Source organism: Littorina saxatilis, linkage group LG11, assembly GCF_037325665.1.
Source record: "Littorina saxatilis isolate snail1 linkage group LG11, US_GU_Lsax_2.0, whole genome shotgun sequence".
NCBI classification, from domain to species: Eukaryota; Metazoa; Mollusca; class Gastropoda; order Littorinimorpha; family Littorinidae; genus Littorina; species Littorina saxatilis.
The window spans coordinates 16,906,573-16,921,024 of NC_090255.1; the positions used below are offsets into that span (position 1 = coordinate 16,906,573).

The 14,452-nt window shown below is 42.6% G+C and overlaps 2 protein-coding genes and 3 non-coding genes across 11 annotated transcripts in view; 1 reads left to right on the forward strand and 4 right to left on the reverse strand.

Moving 5' to 3' along the window:
- Nucleotides 1-586: 586 nt before the first annotated feature.
- On the reverse strand, nucleotides 587-7,899 carry LOC138979887 (large ribosomal subunit protein eL19-like). Its single transcript, XM_070352651.1, has 5 exons — nucleotides 7,768-7,899; nucleotides 5,612-5,718; nucleotides 4,860-5,103; nucleotides 1,395-1,505; nucleotides 587-760 (listed from the first exon to the last, which is right to left on the reverse strand). The coding sequence occupies exons 1-5, from the start codon at nucleotides 7,770-7,772 to the stop codon at nucleotides 634-636; spliced, it is 594 nt and encodes a 197-aa protein (XP_070208752.1). The 5' UTR covers nucleotides 7,773-7,899; the 3' UTR covers nucleotides 587-633.
- Nucleotides 1,234-1,301, reverse strand: LOC138980963 (small nucleolar RNA U54). The gene has a single exon (XR_011460529.1). It is a non-coding gene; the product is annotated as a small nucleolar RNA U54 (small nucleolar RNA).
- LOC138980960 (small nucleolar RNA U54) lies at nucleotides 5,418-5,484 on the reverse strand. Its single transcript, XR_011460526.1, has one exon. It is a non-coding gene; the product is annotated as a small nucleolar RNA U54 (small nucleolar RNA).
- Nucleotides 5,904-5,970, reverse strand: LOC138980962 (small nucleolar RNA U54). The gene has a single exon (XR_011460528.1). It is a non-coding gene; the product is annotated as a small nucleolar RNA U54 (small nucleolar RNA).
- A 93-nt stretch (nucleotides 7,900-7,992) lies between the features above and the next one.
- LOC138979885 (ATP-dependent 6-phosphofructokinase-like) overlaps nucleotides 7,993-14,452 on the forward strand; it is a 50,826-nt gene continuing 44,366 nt past the window's right edge. For 5 of the 7 annotated variants that reach the window (XM_070352643.1, XM_070352646.1, XM_070352647.1 and 2 more), the window contains exons 1-7: nucleotides 7,994-8,264; nucleotides 11,075-11,148; nucleotides 11,804-11,881; nucleotides 12,403-12,592; nucleotides 13,178-13,343; nucleotides 13,768-13,921; nucleotides 14,311-14,406. In XM_070352643.1, coding sequence (XP_070208744.1) covers nucleotides 8,111-8,264; nucleotides 11,075-11,148; nucleotides 11,804-11,881; nucleotides 12,403-12,592; nucleotides 13,178-13,343; nucleotides 13,768-13,921; nucleotides 14,311-14,406 — 912 coding nt within the window. In that variant the 5' untranslated portion in view covers nucleotides 7,994-8,110. Of the gene's footprint in view, nucleotides 8,265-11,074; nucleotides 11,149-11,803; nucleotides 11,882-12,402; nucleotides 12,593-13,177; nucleotides 13,344-13,767; nucleotides 13,922-14,310; nucleotides 14,407-14,452 lie in introns of all 7 variants that reach the window. The other 2 variants (XM_070352642.1, XM_070352644.1) reach the window with 1 other exon arrangement.

Below are 14,452 nucleotides of genomic sequence, written 5' to 3' on the forward strand. Positions count from 1 at the left end.
CGTACATGTAACAATTTTTATTTTGTTTTAGCAATTAACTTGAGTTTGAAAGAGTAGATGCACATCATACAGGCCAAGTGCATCTTAACAAGCCTCGACAGGCTCCGCCAACATGTGTGTGCCCTAACTACCCTTTTCAAGTCTTCAAATCGGCACCCCTATAAACAGCCCAAGCTTTCGTTAGAAGTGGGAGGTTCAAGGTGTTCAGTCCGACTGAAAGCTCCCTCTTCAGCTTAGCATTTTATAGTAGCACGGAGGGGAGACTTGGTTAGCTCAGGCGGGACACACGCTTGCATGTCAGGGCACAATGTCCAGGCCAGTCAATGCGGAACTGCATGGTGTGCCTTTCAAACGCTAGTTGATTGGTAAAAATCGTCATCTTTTAGCCATGTGCATTATCCAGCTACTCCTTGACAGCAAGTCTACAATAAGGCACTCAGGCAGTAGAGAAACGGTGATGCACATTGCTGACATGACTCCTCAAACCACATTTGTGATAAACACACACTATCTCACAGACACACCCACATTCACGCAGCAAGCTCTTTCACAACCAGGGAAAAACACTATTTCAAGGCCAAGTATGTACAATGGAGGAGTTTATTATTAAGACGACAACAAAGATCACACAGATTATTTCTTGGAGCTCTCGTCCTCCTTGGCAAAAGACTTGAGCATTTCCTGCTTCTTCTGAGCGAGTCTCTCCTCTCGTCTCTTGCGGGCCTCCTTGACCTTGGTACGGCGAGCCTCCGCCTGGTCGCTGAAATGGCAAGAGTAAAAGGTGAGCCGTTGGCATTCATTCTTGTATGCCATGTTACAACCACCAGTAAACAACCCACAAGCCCCCACCCCCCTCCCAACTCACTTGACGCAAACCACTGCTAGCATAGAAACAACTGTTTCTCCAAGATACCTTCTCTATCTCCAAGATCTCTTATTTCAGCTCTCCTTCCTTTTTTCTCAGACACTAACTGCTGAAGGTCTTGGAACAGACAGACAACTGAACTACGCTCTAAGTTTTACAACTTACTACCCAATCACCTTACAGTTTAAAACAGACTGGTCTGGCTCATACACCCATCTTTAGCGGCTTTCGCCACTGACCCCGAGTACCAGAATTCTGGACACTAACTACATGTTACAACAAACAAAGAACAGAAGAAAACTATTTTGTAATCGACACAATAGCTGAACATTCTACAGATGAAAAGAACATAGGTTTCCAATGTGCTGTGCAGGCTCTGAATAGCGTATAACATACAAACACGGGGATTCTCGGGCAATGCTTGTCTTCATGGCCGTGCAAAAAACACAAAGTCTATCATCAATCACAAGAAAGTGTACACTTTTCTTTACATAAATTAGTTAAACACAGAAATGAATAATTGCCATACCTGAGCAGCTTGGTTCTTGCCTTCTCTGCTTTCCTTTTGTGGATGAACTCCATGAGGTTGCGCTTGTTCTTGAAGCCGTTACCCTTGCTCTTCAAGTACAGCTCGTGGTACCTGGAACAGAATTCAATGATTAAATTTAAGACCATCACAGACATGGGTCCACTCACAGCTTGCTTTTTTTCTGTCATTGTAGAACTTCATGAAATACACCTTTGATACCTGTCATTCTGGTTTTATTTTCTGATAAAAGAAAACTGAAGAAAACTATCAGAAAGTTCGGATCAGACTTATACCCACAGACACGTTACGGATCAGACTTATACCCACAGACACGTTACGGATCAGATTCTGATTTTCATCTGTCTTTCCATCTTTTTGGATGTTAATGTTTTTGGTTTTTTTAAACATCAGCAACAAACGGTACTTCTATTTCTACCACCTCATCAAATCTTCATTGTTTCTTACTGAGACATATTTACCATGTTGTAGTCAATTAACCAGGAAAATGTCCACCAACGCAACAATTTCCAACGATGCAGACTACATTTCTTTAGCATTACTTTCGACCAGCAACTCAACAGAATGAGAACCTGGAGATACCGAATGCTTCTTCTAGTTCTTCCCTTGTAAGGAAACACAGCCAACATACTTTGGCTAAAGTTTGTAACCAACACATCAGCAGTGTTTAGTCAGTAATTGTTCAGCATAAAGTCAGGAGCTGACAAGGTTTGGTATCATACTTATTGGATGTTTTATAACTTGCTGAAATAAGTGGCACCAGGAAATGCGCATCAACCGAGTTCTTTTCCTGGTCAGCAACTCAACACCAGCTCCCTACTGTGCGATTTTTCCTATGCTTTCCACTGTATACTGGCCATTTGTATTAGTTGGTAAAAAAATCATTACTGAAGAAGTACTCAACACAGATATTTGAAACTTTCAGGGTTTACTGTTGATATGTTGATGCCCTTCAGTGCAAAGTTTCAAGTGTTTTACTTAGAAAATAGCTGATTTAGGTGGGGGGTATAAATAACCCTTTTTCTGGCATCAAAATTACGCTGAACGCAGGGCCATCACTTCAAATTCGCGTGGTTTACTCACTACGAACCACAGCTATTGCAGTGGTCCCATGCACACCACTACCCCACGAACCACTGCGATAGCAGTGTTTCAGCACGTGTCGTACTGGTAGACGCCATTGTTGTTTTGCAAATTTGCACAAAGCCAGCGAGTACGAAATCAAACCTCACGTCATCGTTCTACAGCAGACAGAAGTGAAACTAGCTTGGTAATTTGCAGACGATTGGTTGAGAGCCAGCCTCTCTATTTTCGTACAAAAATTGACGTCATTGAGCTAAAAAAATCCAAAGGTCAAACACTGCTATCGCAGTGGTTCGTGGGGAAGTGGTGTGCATGGGAACACTGCGATAGCAGTGCTTCGTAGTGAGTGAGTTAATAAAATTCTTCAGCCTAAACCATTTTGACACATTTTCTGATGTAAAACTTCACAAAAGCTTACCAAGTCTGCAATTAGTCCTTGATACGAGATCCATCATGAAAGTAAAACAAACACCATACGCAATTATAGGTGGTATCCCTATTTTCAGCTGAAAGTTTTCATTTCTGTGTATGCGAGTCATTTCTTGTCAATTTTAGCACTGGCATAATTATGTGCCTGCCAGTGCACCACACATTCTTCATATTTTCTTACTCAAATTTTAGATAACTATTTTTTCCTATCTGTATACTGGCTTTTCTCAATGCAAAATATTCATGTTGTAGCCAAATAACCAGGAAAGTGTCCATCAACACAACAATTTCCAACGATGCAGACTACATTTATCTTGCATTACTTTCGACCAGCAACCCAACAGAATAAGAAACTGGAGATACCGAATGCTTTTCGCTATTCCTTTTGAAAAACACAGGCACAACAGCTAACACTCTCAAACCCCATGTTCATGACAAACACACCAGCACTGCTTAGTCAACGCCAGAAATACTTCAGTAGTCTGAAGTCAGCAGTCAACACAGTTTGGTACTCCATCCTTTTCCGATATCTTACAACCTGCAGGAGTCGGCAGCAACAGGCTAGCCAAGAGGAATTAACATTCTCTCAAAGGTGGTCCACAAAGACTTTTAGCCAAAGAATTAGTCACTGCATGGCGATTGGCAGCCTCAAGACTTGCCGTTAACTAGTGTATGTGTGTTAGTCATCTCTTCCAAATGTCAACAAAGCGCCATCATTATATAACGGGCAGAGCATTTCACCAACTCCATCTTTTCTTCCTCTGGTAGAACAACGGCATCTTTTCTTCTCCAGGTATTGGTTCTCCAGGTATTGGTATTTCAAAGCTTAGATTTATGTTGTAGCCAATTAACCAGGAAAGTGTCCACCAACGCAACAATTTCCAACGATGCAGACTACATTTCTCTCGCATTTCTTTCGACCAGCAACCCAAAATAATGAGAAACTGGAGATACCGAATGCTCCTAGTATGTTATATGTTATATGAAGCCTTATATCGCGCGCGTATCTCCAGACTCGGACTCAAGGAGCAGGGATTTATTTATGCCGTGTGAGATGGAATTTTTTACACAATTCATCACGCATTCACATTGACCAGCAGATCGCAGCCATTTCGGCGCATATCCTACTTTTCACAGCCTATTATTCGAAGTCACACGGGTATTTGGTGGACATTTTTATCTATGCCTATACAATTTTGCCAGGAAAGACCCTTTTGTCAATCGTGGGATCTTTAACGTGCACACTCCAATGTAGTGTACACGAAGGGACCTCGGTTTTTCGTCTCATCCGAAAGACTAGCACTTGAACCCACCATCTAGGTTAGGAAAAGAGGGAGAAAATTGCTAACGCCCTGACCCAGGGTCGAACTCGCAACCTCTTGCTTCCGAGGCAAGTGCGTTTACCACTCGGCCACCCAGACCCTAGTACTATAACACTGAGAGAAAAAAAGCTGAAACTCTCCACCACATGTACATGACCAACACACCAGCAACGTTCAATTAATGCCAGAAATACTTCTGCAGCCGGAAGTCAGCAGCTGGCTAGACTGATTGCCACATCGTTCTCAGACATCCTACAACTTACTGGACATGACCAGCGAGGAGATGTTACATTAAGTTGATTGATATTTGAAGTTTTACAACAAACTTTGTCCTCAAATGCAGAATGTTTGTGAATAATTGGTGCCTGACAAACAAGTAATGTTCCATAAAATGTGCATGGACAATGCTGTCGGTGCCTAAATAATTTATCTTTACACTGAGAACTCCCACATTGAGCTACTGTCCGTGTGACACAAAGAATCCTGATCTTTTTCAATAACATGGAATTCACCAGTGGGAAAGACTGCAAAAAAGAACAGTTTGTCATAACGGACACAACCCCATAACTGACACTGACAGGTGCCCCCACACCAGCCATCACTCAGAACTTACAGGTGCTTGTCGATCTTCTTAGCCTCCCTGTACTTGCGCAGCAGGTTCCTGAGGACACGCATACGACGGATCCACATGATCTTGACGGGCATACGGGCGTTTGCTGTACCCTTGCGCTTGCCGCGGCCCATGTGGCGGCCCTTGCGTCGAGCCAGAGCGTTCTTGCGGACGCGGGCCCTGGAGTGGACCTTGACAGGCTTGCGGATGATGAGACCATCCTTTACCAGCTTACGGATGTTCTGACCTGTGTTGAAGAAAGTTAATCCAATGTTACCCTATTGATTCCCTTGGAAAAAGTCTTTGAAACCAAAACAAGCTGAGGGTTGTTTTGACTGTGAATATGATTAGACTCGGAGTGAGCAATGTCAAATTTTACAAAAATACGATTCGCAAGGATATGTTGAAGACAGACTTCTGACTATCTCGAATAGTCCGAGTAGCTTTTATTTGTTTACGCAATTCCCCTTTCCTTTATAATTCTATTTGTTTGTTCATTAGTGTCAATGGAATTTTAATGATCTTGTACCACATTTACTACAAGAAACATTTTAGTATTAGTGTTGGCTCTGAATAGCGTATAATTACCAAACATGGGAATTCTTGGGCAGACTTTTCATCATAGCCAAACACACATGCATACGAACAAAATTGAAAAGTATTTCAGAATATTCATTTCAAAGGTACATTGATTTAGGTTAAATGATTCTACAATAATCATGATTGTTAACTGTTGCTTATCTGCACATACTTACGTGAATTAGCATTTGCGATTTCGTTGGTTTCATTGGGATCCAACCAAACTTTGTTTTTGCCACATTTGAGAACGGCTGAGGCAAGCCGTTTTTGCAAACGGAGAGTACTGCAAAAAACAAAAAAACAAAAAGCAAAAAATTTATGAAAGCAGGACATGTTAGTTCTACTCCAAACCAGGAGTGTGAAACTGCAACAGGATGTGTGTTTCGTTCATTAGTGTCAATGGTACTCATGAATTTTAACGATCTTGTAGTTGTACCACATTTACTACAACAATCATTTTAGTATTAGTGTCGGCTCTGAATAGCGTATAATTACCAAACATGGGAATTCTTGGGCAGACTTTTCATCATAGCCAAACACACATACGAACAAATTTGAAAATAATTTCAGAATATACTATTCATTGATTGATTCAAACACGCACTTAGCTCGTTGACATTTTTTTCTTCAGAAAGTCGTTTCACTTCCACCGCCATTTCCCACTGTCAATGTAATTAACATCAAGAAAAAAAAGACTCTGCTATCTTGATTTTGATTCTGAATATTGTTTATGAATAAAAGCAAATCTTGGAAAAGCTAAATAACAAACAAGAAATACACCATTCTCAAACAGTAATGAGATGCTTAACAACACTAACTTAGAAAGATTTATGCTGCAATCAACACGTCAAGACACAATGTTGCAATATGAGCACCTATTAACACTGACAACAAAAGAAGTAGATGTGCCATTACACATGTGCGTACAAGAGCACACACAGAAGATAGAGGATCAAATAAAAAAAGAAGTTTTTATTGAAGTCCTCCAATAAAACCTAGCCTGTGTCAGAAACAGTACTGTTCAAAATCGTTTAGGTGATCACCAAATTTACGAGAGCATATGAGGGAATAACTGCTTACAGTGTTACTGTTAGTGAGCGTAGTGACAGTAAGTGAGTGTCACTTCATCAAGTCTGAGCACAGGCGAAGGTGTCGTCCACTGGACTACTACTATCACAGAAAGACTACAAGGTAAGTCACTCACCTTCGAGTCTTCTGTGTTCTTGGAGTCGCTTCCTGGGGAAAAATATTGTTCAAGACGGCTTGCCTCTTCCTTCAGTCTGTGTAAGGTCAAATAAATACAGTTGAATGATTGTTTGAACTATATGCACCTTTAGTTTTCAGCTTCCGTTCGCTGCAGGTTGTTTTTAACCATCATTTGGACGAATCTTCGTTTGCGAGCCGCTAATATCCACACCTCGTCTAATTATGCATCCGCACCGAATATGCATACCAGCGCTCATTGGTTAATAAGAGGATATTCGATGATTATTTTCATTGGTCGACTGAAACGTTTTCCTCATTTTGAATGAGTGGCAAACGGTTCTTCACTGATACCGAAAGTGAAAACTCCCGTGGGTAGCTTCCCTTTGCCGCACAATATTTACATATGTTTCAGACCAATGAGCGCTGGTATGCATATTCTGTGCGGATGCATAATTAGACGAGGTGTGGATATTAGCGGCTCGCAAACGAAGATTCGTATAAATGATGGTTAAAAACAACCTGCAGCGAACGGAAGCTGAAAACTAAAGGTGCATATAGTTCAAACAATCATTCAACTGTATTTATTTGACCTTACACAGACTGTAGGAAGAGGCAAGCCGTCTTGAACAATATTTTTCCCCAGGAAGCGACTCCAAGAACACAGAAGACTCGAAGGTGAGTGACGTACCTTGTAGTCTTTCTGTGATAGTAGTAGTCCAGTGGACGACACCTTCGCCTGTGGTCTGAGACCAAAGTGTACCTTGATTCTTCTTACACTTAATTTACTGTCTCTCCAAGTCTTACCCAAATTCAGACAGCCGTGATCTAAATCATCTGCAGATCCAATTAAATAACTAAATAAGATGCGCTGACATAGCAAAGGTACTTGTTTCAGAAAATGAATGAAAAACGTGCTAAATGCTGGCCTACATGGCGGCCATGTTTCAACTCATGGTGCAACAAGACTCGCATTGAGACCCTTTTCATGAGCTTGACAATTTGTGTGACTGGCTTGCTTATAGTTTTTCTTGAGTGAAACACACCAAGATTGATAGAACAAGTTACTTTTACTTGAAAATTGAAGTTGTTCGTGAAAATACATGGAATTTTTGGCAACAACCCTTACCTCATGGTGCTTTTCTTCTCACGTTGCTACATAAAAGGAAGTACCGAGGCTGCTGGGTAACATTTCAGCATACAGGTTTTCTTTCAAAATAATTGCCAGGAATTTATATACACAGCAAAAAGTGTTTTATAGAGAAAACAACTATTGATGCTAATCATTTTTATGTTTGTGGCAGATTATCTGAAATTATACAAATCACCGGAAGTCCTATGAATGTCGTATGAAGTTCAAGGCCTACAGGTCAAGGTTATAGCAACGGATGAGTCGATTGCAGACGCCAAATCTGCACTGAATACATTTCTTGCGTTTGGATTTCTGACAGTTTGTCGGATACTTGCCAAATATGTCTGCACCAGAAGCAGGCAGCCGCCGACACGCGGAGCTTTCGAGGAGGGAAAGCGTGATGGCTACCCCTGGTAAAGAAGGACAGGTGATAGCAAACGGTGCTTGGGCTGGCAATGTCATCGGTGTTTTTACCAGTGGCGGCGATTCCCAAGGTATGTCTGCGTTTTTTCTGCATACCTTGAACCTGATCTCGCTTTGTTTTGTTGTTGTTTTTCTCTTTGCAGTAAAAGAAAGCTGTGCTAGAGTCGGTGCTGATTTCATGTGCGCTTACATGGCGTATCCTCTACAGTGTATCGTGCAACCATCCCAGGCTGATTAATTATTTCCACCTGTTCAGCACATGATATATGCTTTTGGCAACGTTCTCACTATACCCACTAATGCAGAAATGGTTTTATGCGTCAATGTCTTGTCTTTGCTTGAGACCTGTGTCAGTGTTTTCTATAACATAGCCTAGAATGAACAACAGTGCACCCTGAGATAGTTGGGGGATAAATGACCCATACCTTTACCTTTTTCTTCCCAGACTGATCCATGCTTTTGGTTTTGCTTGATGTAGAAGGCCTGAATTATTCATAAACTAAACATACTCACCCCCCACCCACACCACCTACCAACCCAAATCTTTTTACAATTATAATAAAAAAAACAACGAAGTGACTGTGGTAAGATGAACAAAGTTAAAAAACAAAGGAATACTGTACTCACCAATACAAGAACGAGACAAGACGGTACGAATTTTCGCTTATGGAAGCTTCATCAGGAAAAACAAGAACACAAAAGACAACAAAAAGCAGATGCAACACGGAACGAACTAAGGTTTGAAAGAAAATGGAGGGGAAACATGTAAAAAAGGGAAGGAACTCTAGGAACGGAAATGAATGAAAGGGGAGAGAAGTGGATGGATGATGTCATGGGCACAGGCATACTAGACTAAAAGTGATACACATTCATAAAAGGGGAGGGGGGAAGGGGGGGGAGAAACACACGAACGCACGCACACACACACACACACATAAACACACACACACATTCACACACAAACACACTCACACACGTACCGTAAATCCACAGTATGTTTGGGGAATACATGTACATCACATTTTCGCATTCAAACCGTCAGGAGTTGTCTGTGTCTGTGGACAGACTCTACTTGTTTTCTGTCTGTGGAGTTGCTGTAAATTTGCCAGACACCTTTCACACGTGCATCCAGGGAGGTGTGGTTGCTGCTGTTGAAATGTTGGGCAACAGACCTACAGCAGCGATGCCGAATATCTGCCAGATGTTCGGTGAAGCGGGTAGATAGGGTTCTTTCGGTCTCACCAATGTAGAGTACTTTGGGGCATTTGAGACAGGATATGGCATAGATGAGATTGCGGCTGGTGCAAGAGAACGTGCGTTTAATTTTGAAATCTTTTTGGGGGCCGGTCAGAGTGGTAGAATGGCAAATGTGGGGGGAGGTGTGGCAACGAGGGTTCTGGCATGCGTGTGTGCCGGGTTGTAGGGGAACTGGTGAACGAAGAGAGGATCGAACCAGGTTGCAGTCCCGTCGGGAGGCCAACAAGGGTGGCAGGCTGAACGTTTCACCAACAGAGGGGCTAGACTTAAGGATGAACCAATTGGTTTTCAAAATGTGGCGAACAGGTAGGTTGTGGGGATGGTGGGTCAGAACTGCCACAGGTCTGTCTGATCTGTCTGAGGTGGATGATGGCTGCAGAGCTACTTGTCTCGGTATGCGGAGAACTTTATTTAAGGCCACATTCAAGAGGCTGGATGGGTAGTCACGTTAAAGTAAAAAGTTAGACATTTCTGCTGCTTTTTCTTCAAAGTCATCTGTGTCAGAACAGATGCAGCGCAGTCTGAGAAACTGGGAAAATGGAATGCTCCGGATGGTGGAAGAAGGGTGAGAGGAATGGAAAGTAAGGTAGGTGTGAGCATCAGGAACACTGGTGGAAAGAATGCTATCAGACAGGGAAATGTTCAAATCCAGAAAGGCGACTGCGGAAGGAGAGATATCAAAGGTGAATTTGATGGAGGGATGGTAGTTCAGACCTGTTTACCCTTACGATTTTGGCGTAATTTATTACGATTTTGTGCAAAGAATACGCCATTCCGCTATCCGTGTCAAGACTACGATTTTCATAAATAAAAAAAATCAATTCACATGTTTGGCATTGATTTTTTCAATGGCAAAATGGGGTGAAAAAGCACAGGACTGACCAGAGATCATGTCTGTCTGATGAGACGCTGGAGAGCCTTATTCTAGTGGTGAAGTCTCGCCCTCACTCATTCGGCAAGCGCAAGTACAGTAGAGAAGGGCTTGATACACTGAAAAAGGCCTACTACGAGCAAAAGAAAAAGAATCAGTGATGCAGGTGCTTTTGATGTGATCTTCTTTGAAATTATGATGACTACAAAAACTGACTGATGTGTTTTGTTTGTGAATGATGGATATAATTATGTGCATGATTGCGTTTCGCAGACACAGTTGTCATGTGCGTTGTAATTGGCGGCGAATGCTGGATGATTACTATTTTTGTGCCAGGATTACTATTTTTGGGGCTGAGCATTACTCCAAAACACTTATGGGGGTAAACAGGTCTGGTAGTTACTGACAAAGTGTATGTAATCAGTGAGGTCAGACAACGAGAGAGAGGTGGCACCGAGGCAATCATCGATGTAGCGTTTGCACAGTTCAGGCTGAGGTCCAGTGTAAGTGGAACGAATCTGGGATTCCAGGTGGCCCATGAATAGGCAAGCATAGGAAGGTCCCATTCGGCAATAATAAAAACAAAATCAAACACACATGCACATAACACACACACACACACTGCTGAGAAAGAACAAACTGACCTAATCTATGCAATTTTTTTGACAGGGTACCTAAACCATCATTTTATTTATTTATTTTGTATTTTGTTTGCATTACATATTTTTATAATTTTGTTTTTCACCCTTGCAGGGATGAATGGAGCTGTCCGTGCTGTTGTGCGCATGGGGTTTTACTTGGGATGCAAAGTTTACTTCATCAAAGAGGTAGGAAATTTTTCCCAAGGAAAATCAATATTTTCAGGAGTTGTAGACACTATGAAAGCAAACAAACATAAACATACCGTCAGTTCCAAATTCCGAAGCATGGTAGTCGCTTTCAAGAAAATGTTCTTTGCACAATAGGGTGCTGTCGGTCGCTCTGAAATTCTCCCTTCTCACTGCAATTTCCCACTGTTTTCGACGATACACATCCTTAGGATATAGATGTCCCAATCGATTCGAACACCCAATAGCACAACAACCACCTGTCGGCATGATTTTCAGTGGAGTAGTATCATGAAAGGTAGCTTTCGGTTTGAAACTGTGACTGGATCGGAAGCGCAGCGCTTTGCATTTGGACCCAATCTACCGAAGCGCCACTACGCGGTGGCAAGGGCGATAATTATCAGCTAAGTCGACCATTGCGTATATATATATAAGTGCCTGTGGGAACTCGTACAGACATTATAGGTATACCCATAAACATTGGATCTACTAAAACATTTATTACACAAGTATTTATTTTATAAATTGTGTTCATAAGTGAAGCCTGGGCCTGGGGCCCAGGTTTCTGTCAAGTTTTTGTTGCAGCTCATCAGAGAAATTATGTTCAGTGCTATTTATTGGAGAGTGAATTGTAAATGTGAACAATTTTCTCCAGGGCTACGAAGGCATGGTTGCTGGAGGAGACAACATAGAGGAAGCTACCTGGTCCAGCGTGTCTGGAATTCTGCAACTGGTAATTCATTCACATAGAAATGTGCTCAGACATATATGCAGGCACACATTTGCGTATGCATACACTCACATGAATTAACGCATGTGCACACAACACACAGACAAATACACTAAACATACAATACCCCCCTCCCCCCACACACACACACACACACACATATATTCACACACATATTCACAACACACACACGCACGCACATATATACACAAATAGTGAGAAGATTGTAACATCCATGCATGAGCGTACCTACCCTTCTCCCACCCGCCCACACACACAGTGACACTTTCTGACAGAGATCAAACACATGATAATTAACTGATATAAATATTAAATGAAGCTTTGTTGAGTGTAAAATCAACACTAACACTAACAGAAGACTTCAGCTCATTAGCTTGTGATGTGTCCTTTGTGTTTGAAAGGGGATCACATAATCAAGAAAACTCCACAACTGCATACTCACCGGCATCTTTGAACAGGGGCAAGGGGTAATGATTTGCTTTTCTTTCTGTCTACTTTTCCAGGGAGGAACGGTCATCGGAAGCGCTCGCTCCAAGAAGTTTCGAGAGCGTCCAGGCCGCCTTTCAGCAGCTGAGAACCTGATCAAGCGTGGCATCACCAACCTGGTGGTGATTGGTGGTGATGGCAGTCTCACCGGTGCCAACCTCTTCCGCATGGAATGGGCCGATTTGGTGAAAGAGCTGGGTGAAACAGGTGAATAGCTAAATGCAGTTTTGTTCCAATAGACACAGAGGACAGTTTGACCTGGATTGAAATGTGTCGGTCCAAATGCCCTGGCTTTGTTTAGTAGGAAACTTGATGCTCGGAGGACATCCTACATGTCAAAACTATCCAATGTTTGACTGGCCAGGGGTCAGACGAATGCGTCAAGTCAAAAAAGTATGCGTCAGTGACCGAAATCTGAGGCCAGAGAACAGGACTGCAGTTGGATGTGAATGATGGATGAGCGTTTTTGTGGTTCATGAACATCAGACTGCTGGATACATTGTCGCCTATAGTTGTATTGCCACTCCTATAGCTTGAGTCACACGGGTCAACTTTATGGGCAGAATCAGAGGCGGTATCCATGTCCCAGCCCTGTGTCACCACAATGGCACATACAAAAGCTCTGTCCTTCTTCCATAAGTGCAGATGGCTGACTACACCCAAACACACATACACACCAGGGTAGCGTGACTCTGTTGCTGCTAGCTTTCTAAAGGGAGGAAGCAACGCAAATTTCAGAGCAATTTTGACAAAGTAATGAAAATGAATACATGGTTTTTCTCCCTTGTGAAGGTAAGCTGACCACAGAGGAGCAGTCGAGGTGCGGGCACTTGAACATCGTGGGAATGGTGGGCTCCATCGACAACGACTTCTGTGGGACGGACATGACCATCGGCGTAGACTCTGCCCTTCACCGCATCATTGAGGCTGTGGACGCCATCTCAACGACAGCCAGCAGGTAAGAAAAAAAAACACAAATCAAAAGAAAGAAGCTTCTTTCTCAGCACTGTCGAGTGCCTTGTTTCTTTGCTTCTTCTGGCTAGCTCAACTAGTTCTCAGCATTTTACGTCTTTGTAAAAATCTAGTTGCCTTGTTAAATTTGTGAACAGTTCTTGATGCCCGGAAATCTTTGACATCAAGGTCTCTGTCAAGCTTACATATCAGCCATTGGGTCAGGTTGCAGTGTCTGGAGGCAAACTCATAATTCTCATAATTCAGCCAGTAATTCAGGCAAACAGGATGTTCTTTCCTTAATTAAACAGCTACTATAGCCAACTAATGAGTTAACTGATGACCAAGAAGCTCCCATATTGTTAAATGGCTCACAGAACGTTTAGAAAGTTTGCTGCATTGCCTGTAGTTTATGCTTCTTTTTTCTTCAGTCACCAGAGGGCATTTGTTATGGAAGTGATGGGACGTCACTGTGGCTACCTGGCCCTGGTAGCTGCCCTTGCCTGTGAGGCCGACTGGGTCTTCATCCCTGAATGGCCGCCTGAAGGCGACTGGGAGGAGACGCTCTGCAACAAGTTGGCGTCTGTGAGTAACATGCACCGCTACTGACATGTCAAGACTCACAGACCGTATCCATGTCCCACCCCCATGTCACCACCATAGCACGTAAAAGACCTGTCATTCTGCCAAAAGTGCAGGGGGCTGATTTTAACTGGAAAAGCACACAACTTGGTAAAGCAACTTTTGTTGCTGCTAGCTTTTTACTGCGAGGAAGTGACCCACATTTGCAGCTATGGGATATAGAATAATGATAATATGAACTGAAATTCTGTATTTGTTCATTTTACCCCAGGAAAGAGAAAAATGTGAAAGCGCATGTTCATTGAGAAATGTGTGCGTGTATTAATTTTACTGCCTTGGAGAATATTGTATGCTTGTTTTTACTTCTACCCAAAAAAATTGTGTGTTTGTAGGAGCGTAAACTGGGACAGCGACTGAACATCATTCTGGTGGCGGAGGGTGCCGTGGATCGGCAAGGAAACGCCATCACTGCTGACGCTGTCAAGAATGTGAGCAAGGGTTTGCTGGCAATTTGCTGATTTTACATGTCTGGTT

Excerpts from the sequence above, each read along its gene's own strand:
- LOC138979887 (XM_070352651.1), bottom strand. Across the intron at positions 5,104-5,611 it reads AATCGCAAATGCTAATTCAC|GTCAGAACATCCGTAAGCTG; the intron begins GTAAGTATGTGC and ends TCTTCAACACAG. Across the intron at positions 1,506-4,859 it reads AAGAAGATCGACAAGCACCT|GTACCACGAGCTGTACTTGA; the intron begins GTAAGTTCTGAG and ends ATTCTGTTCCAG.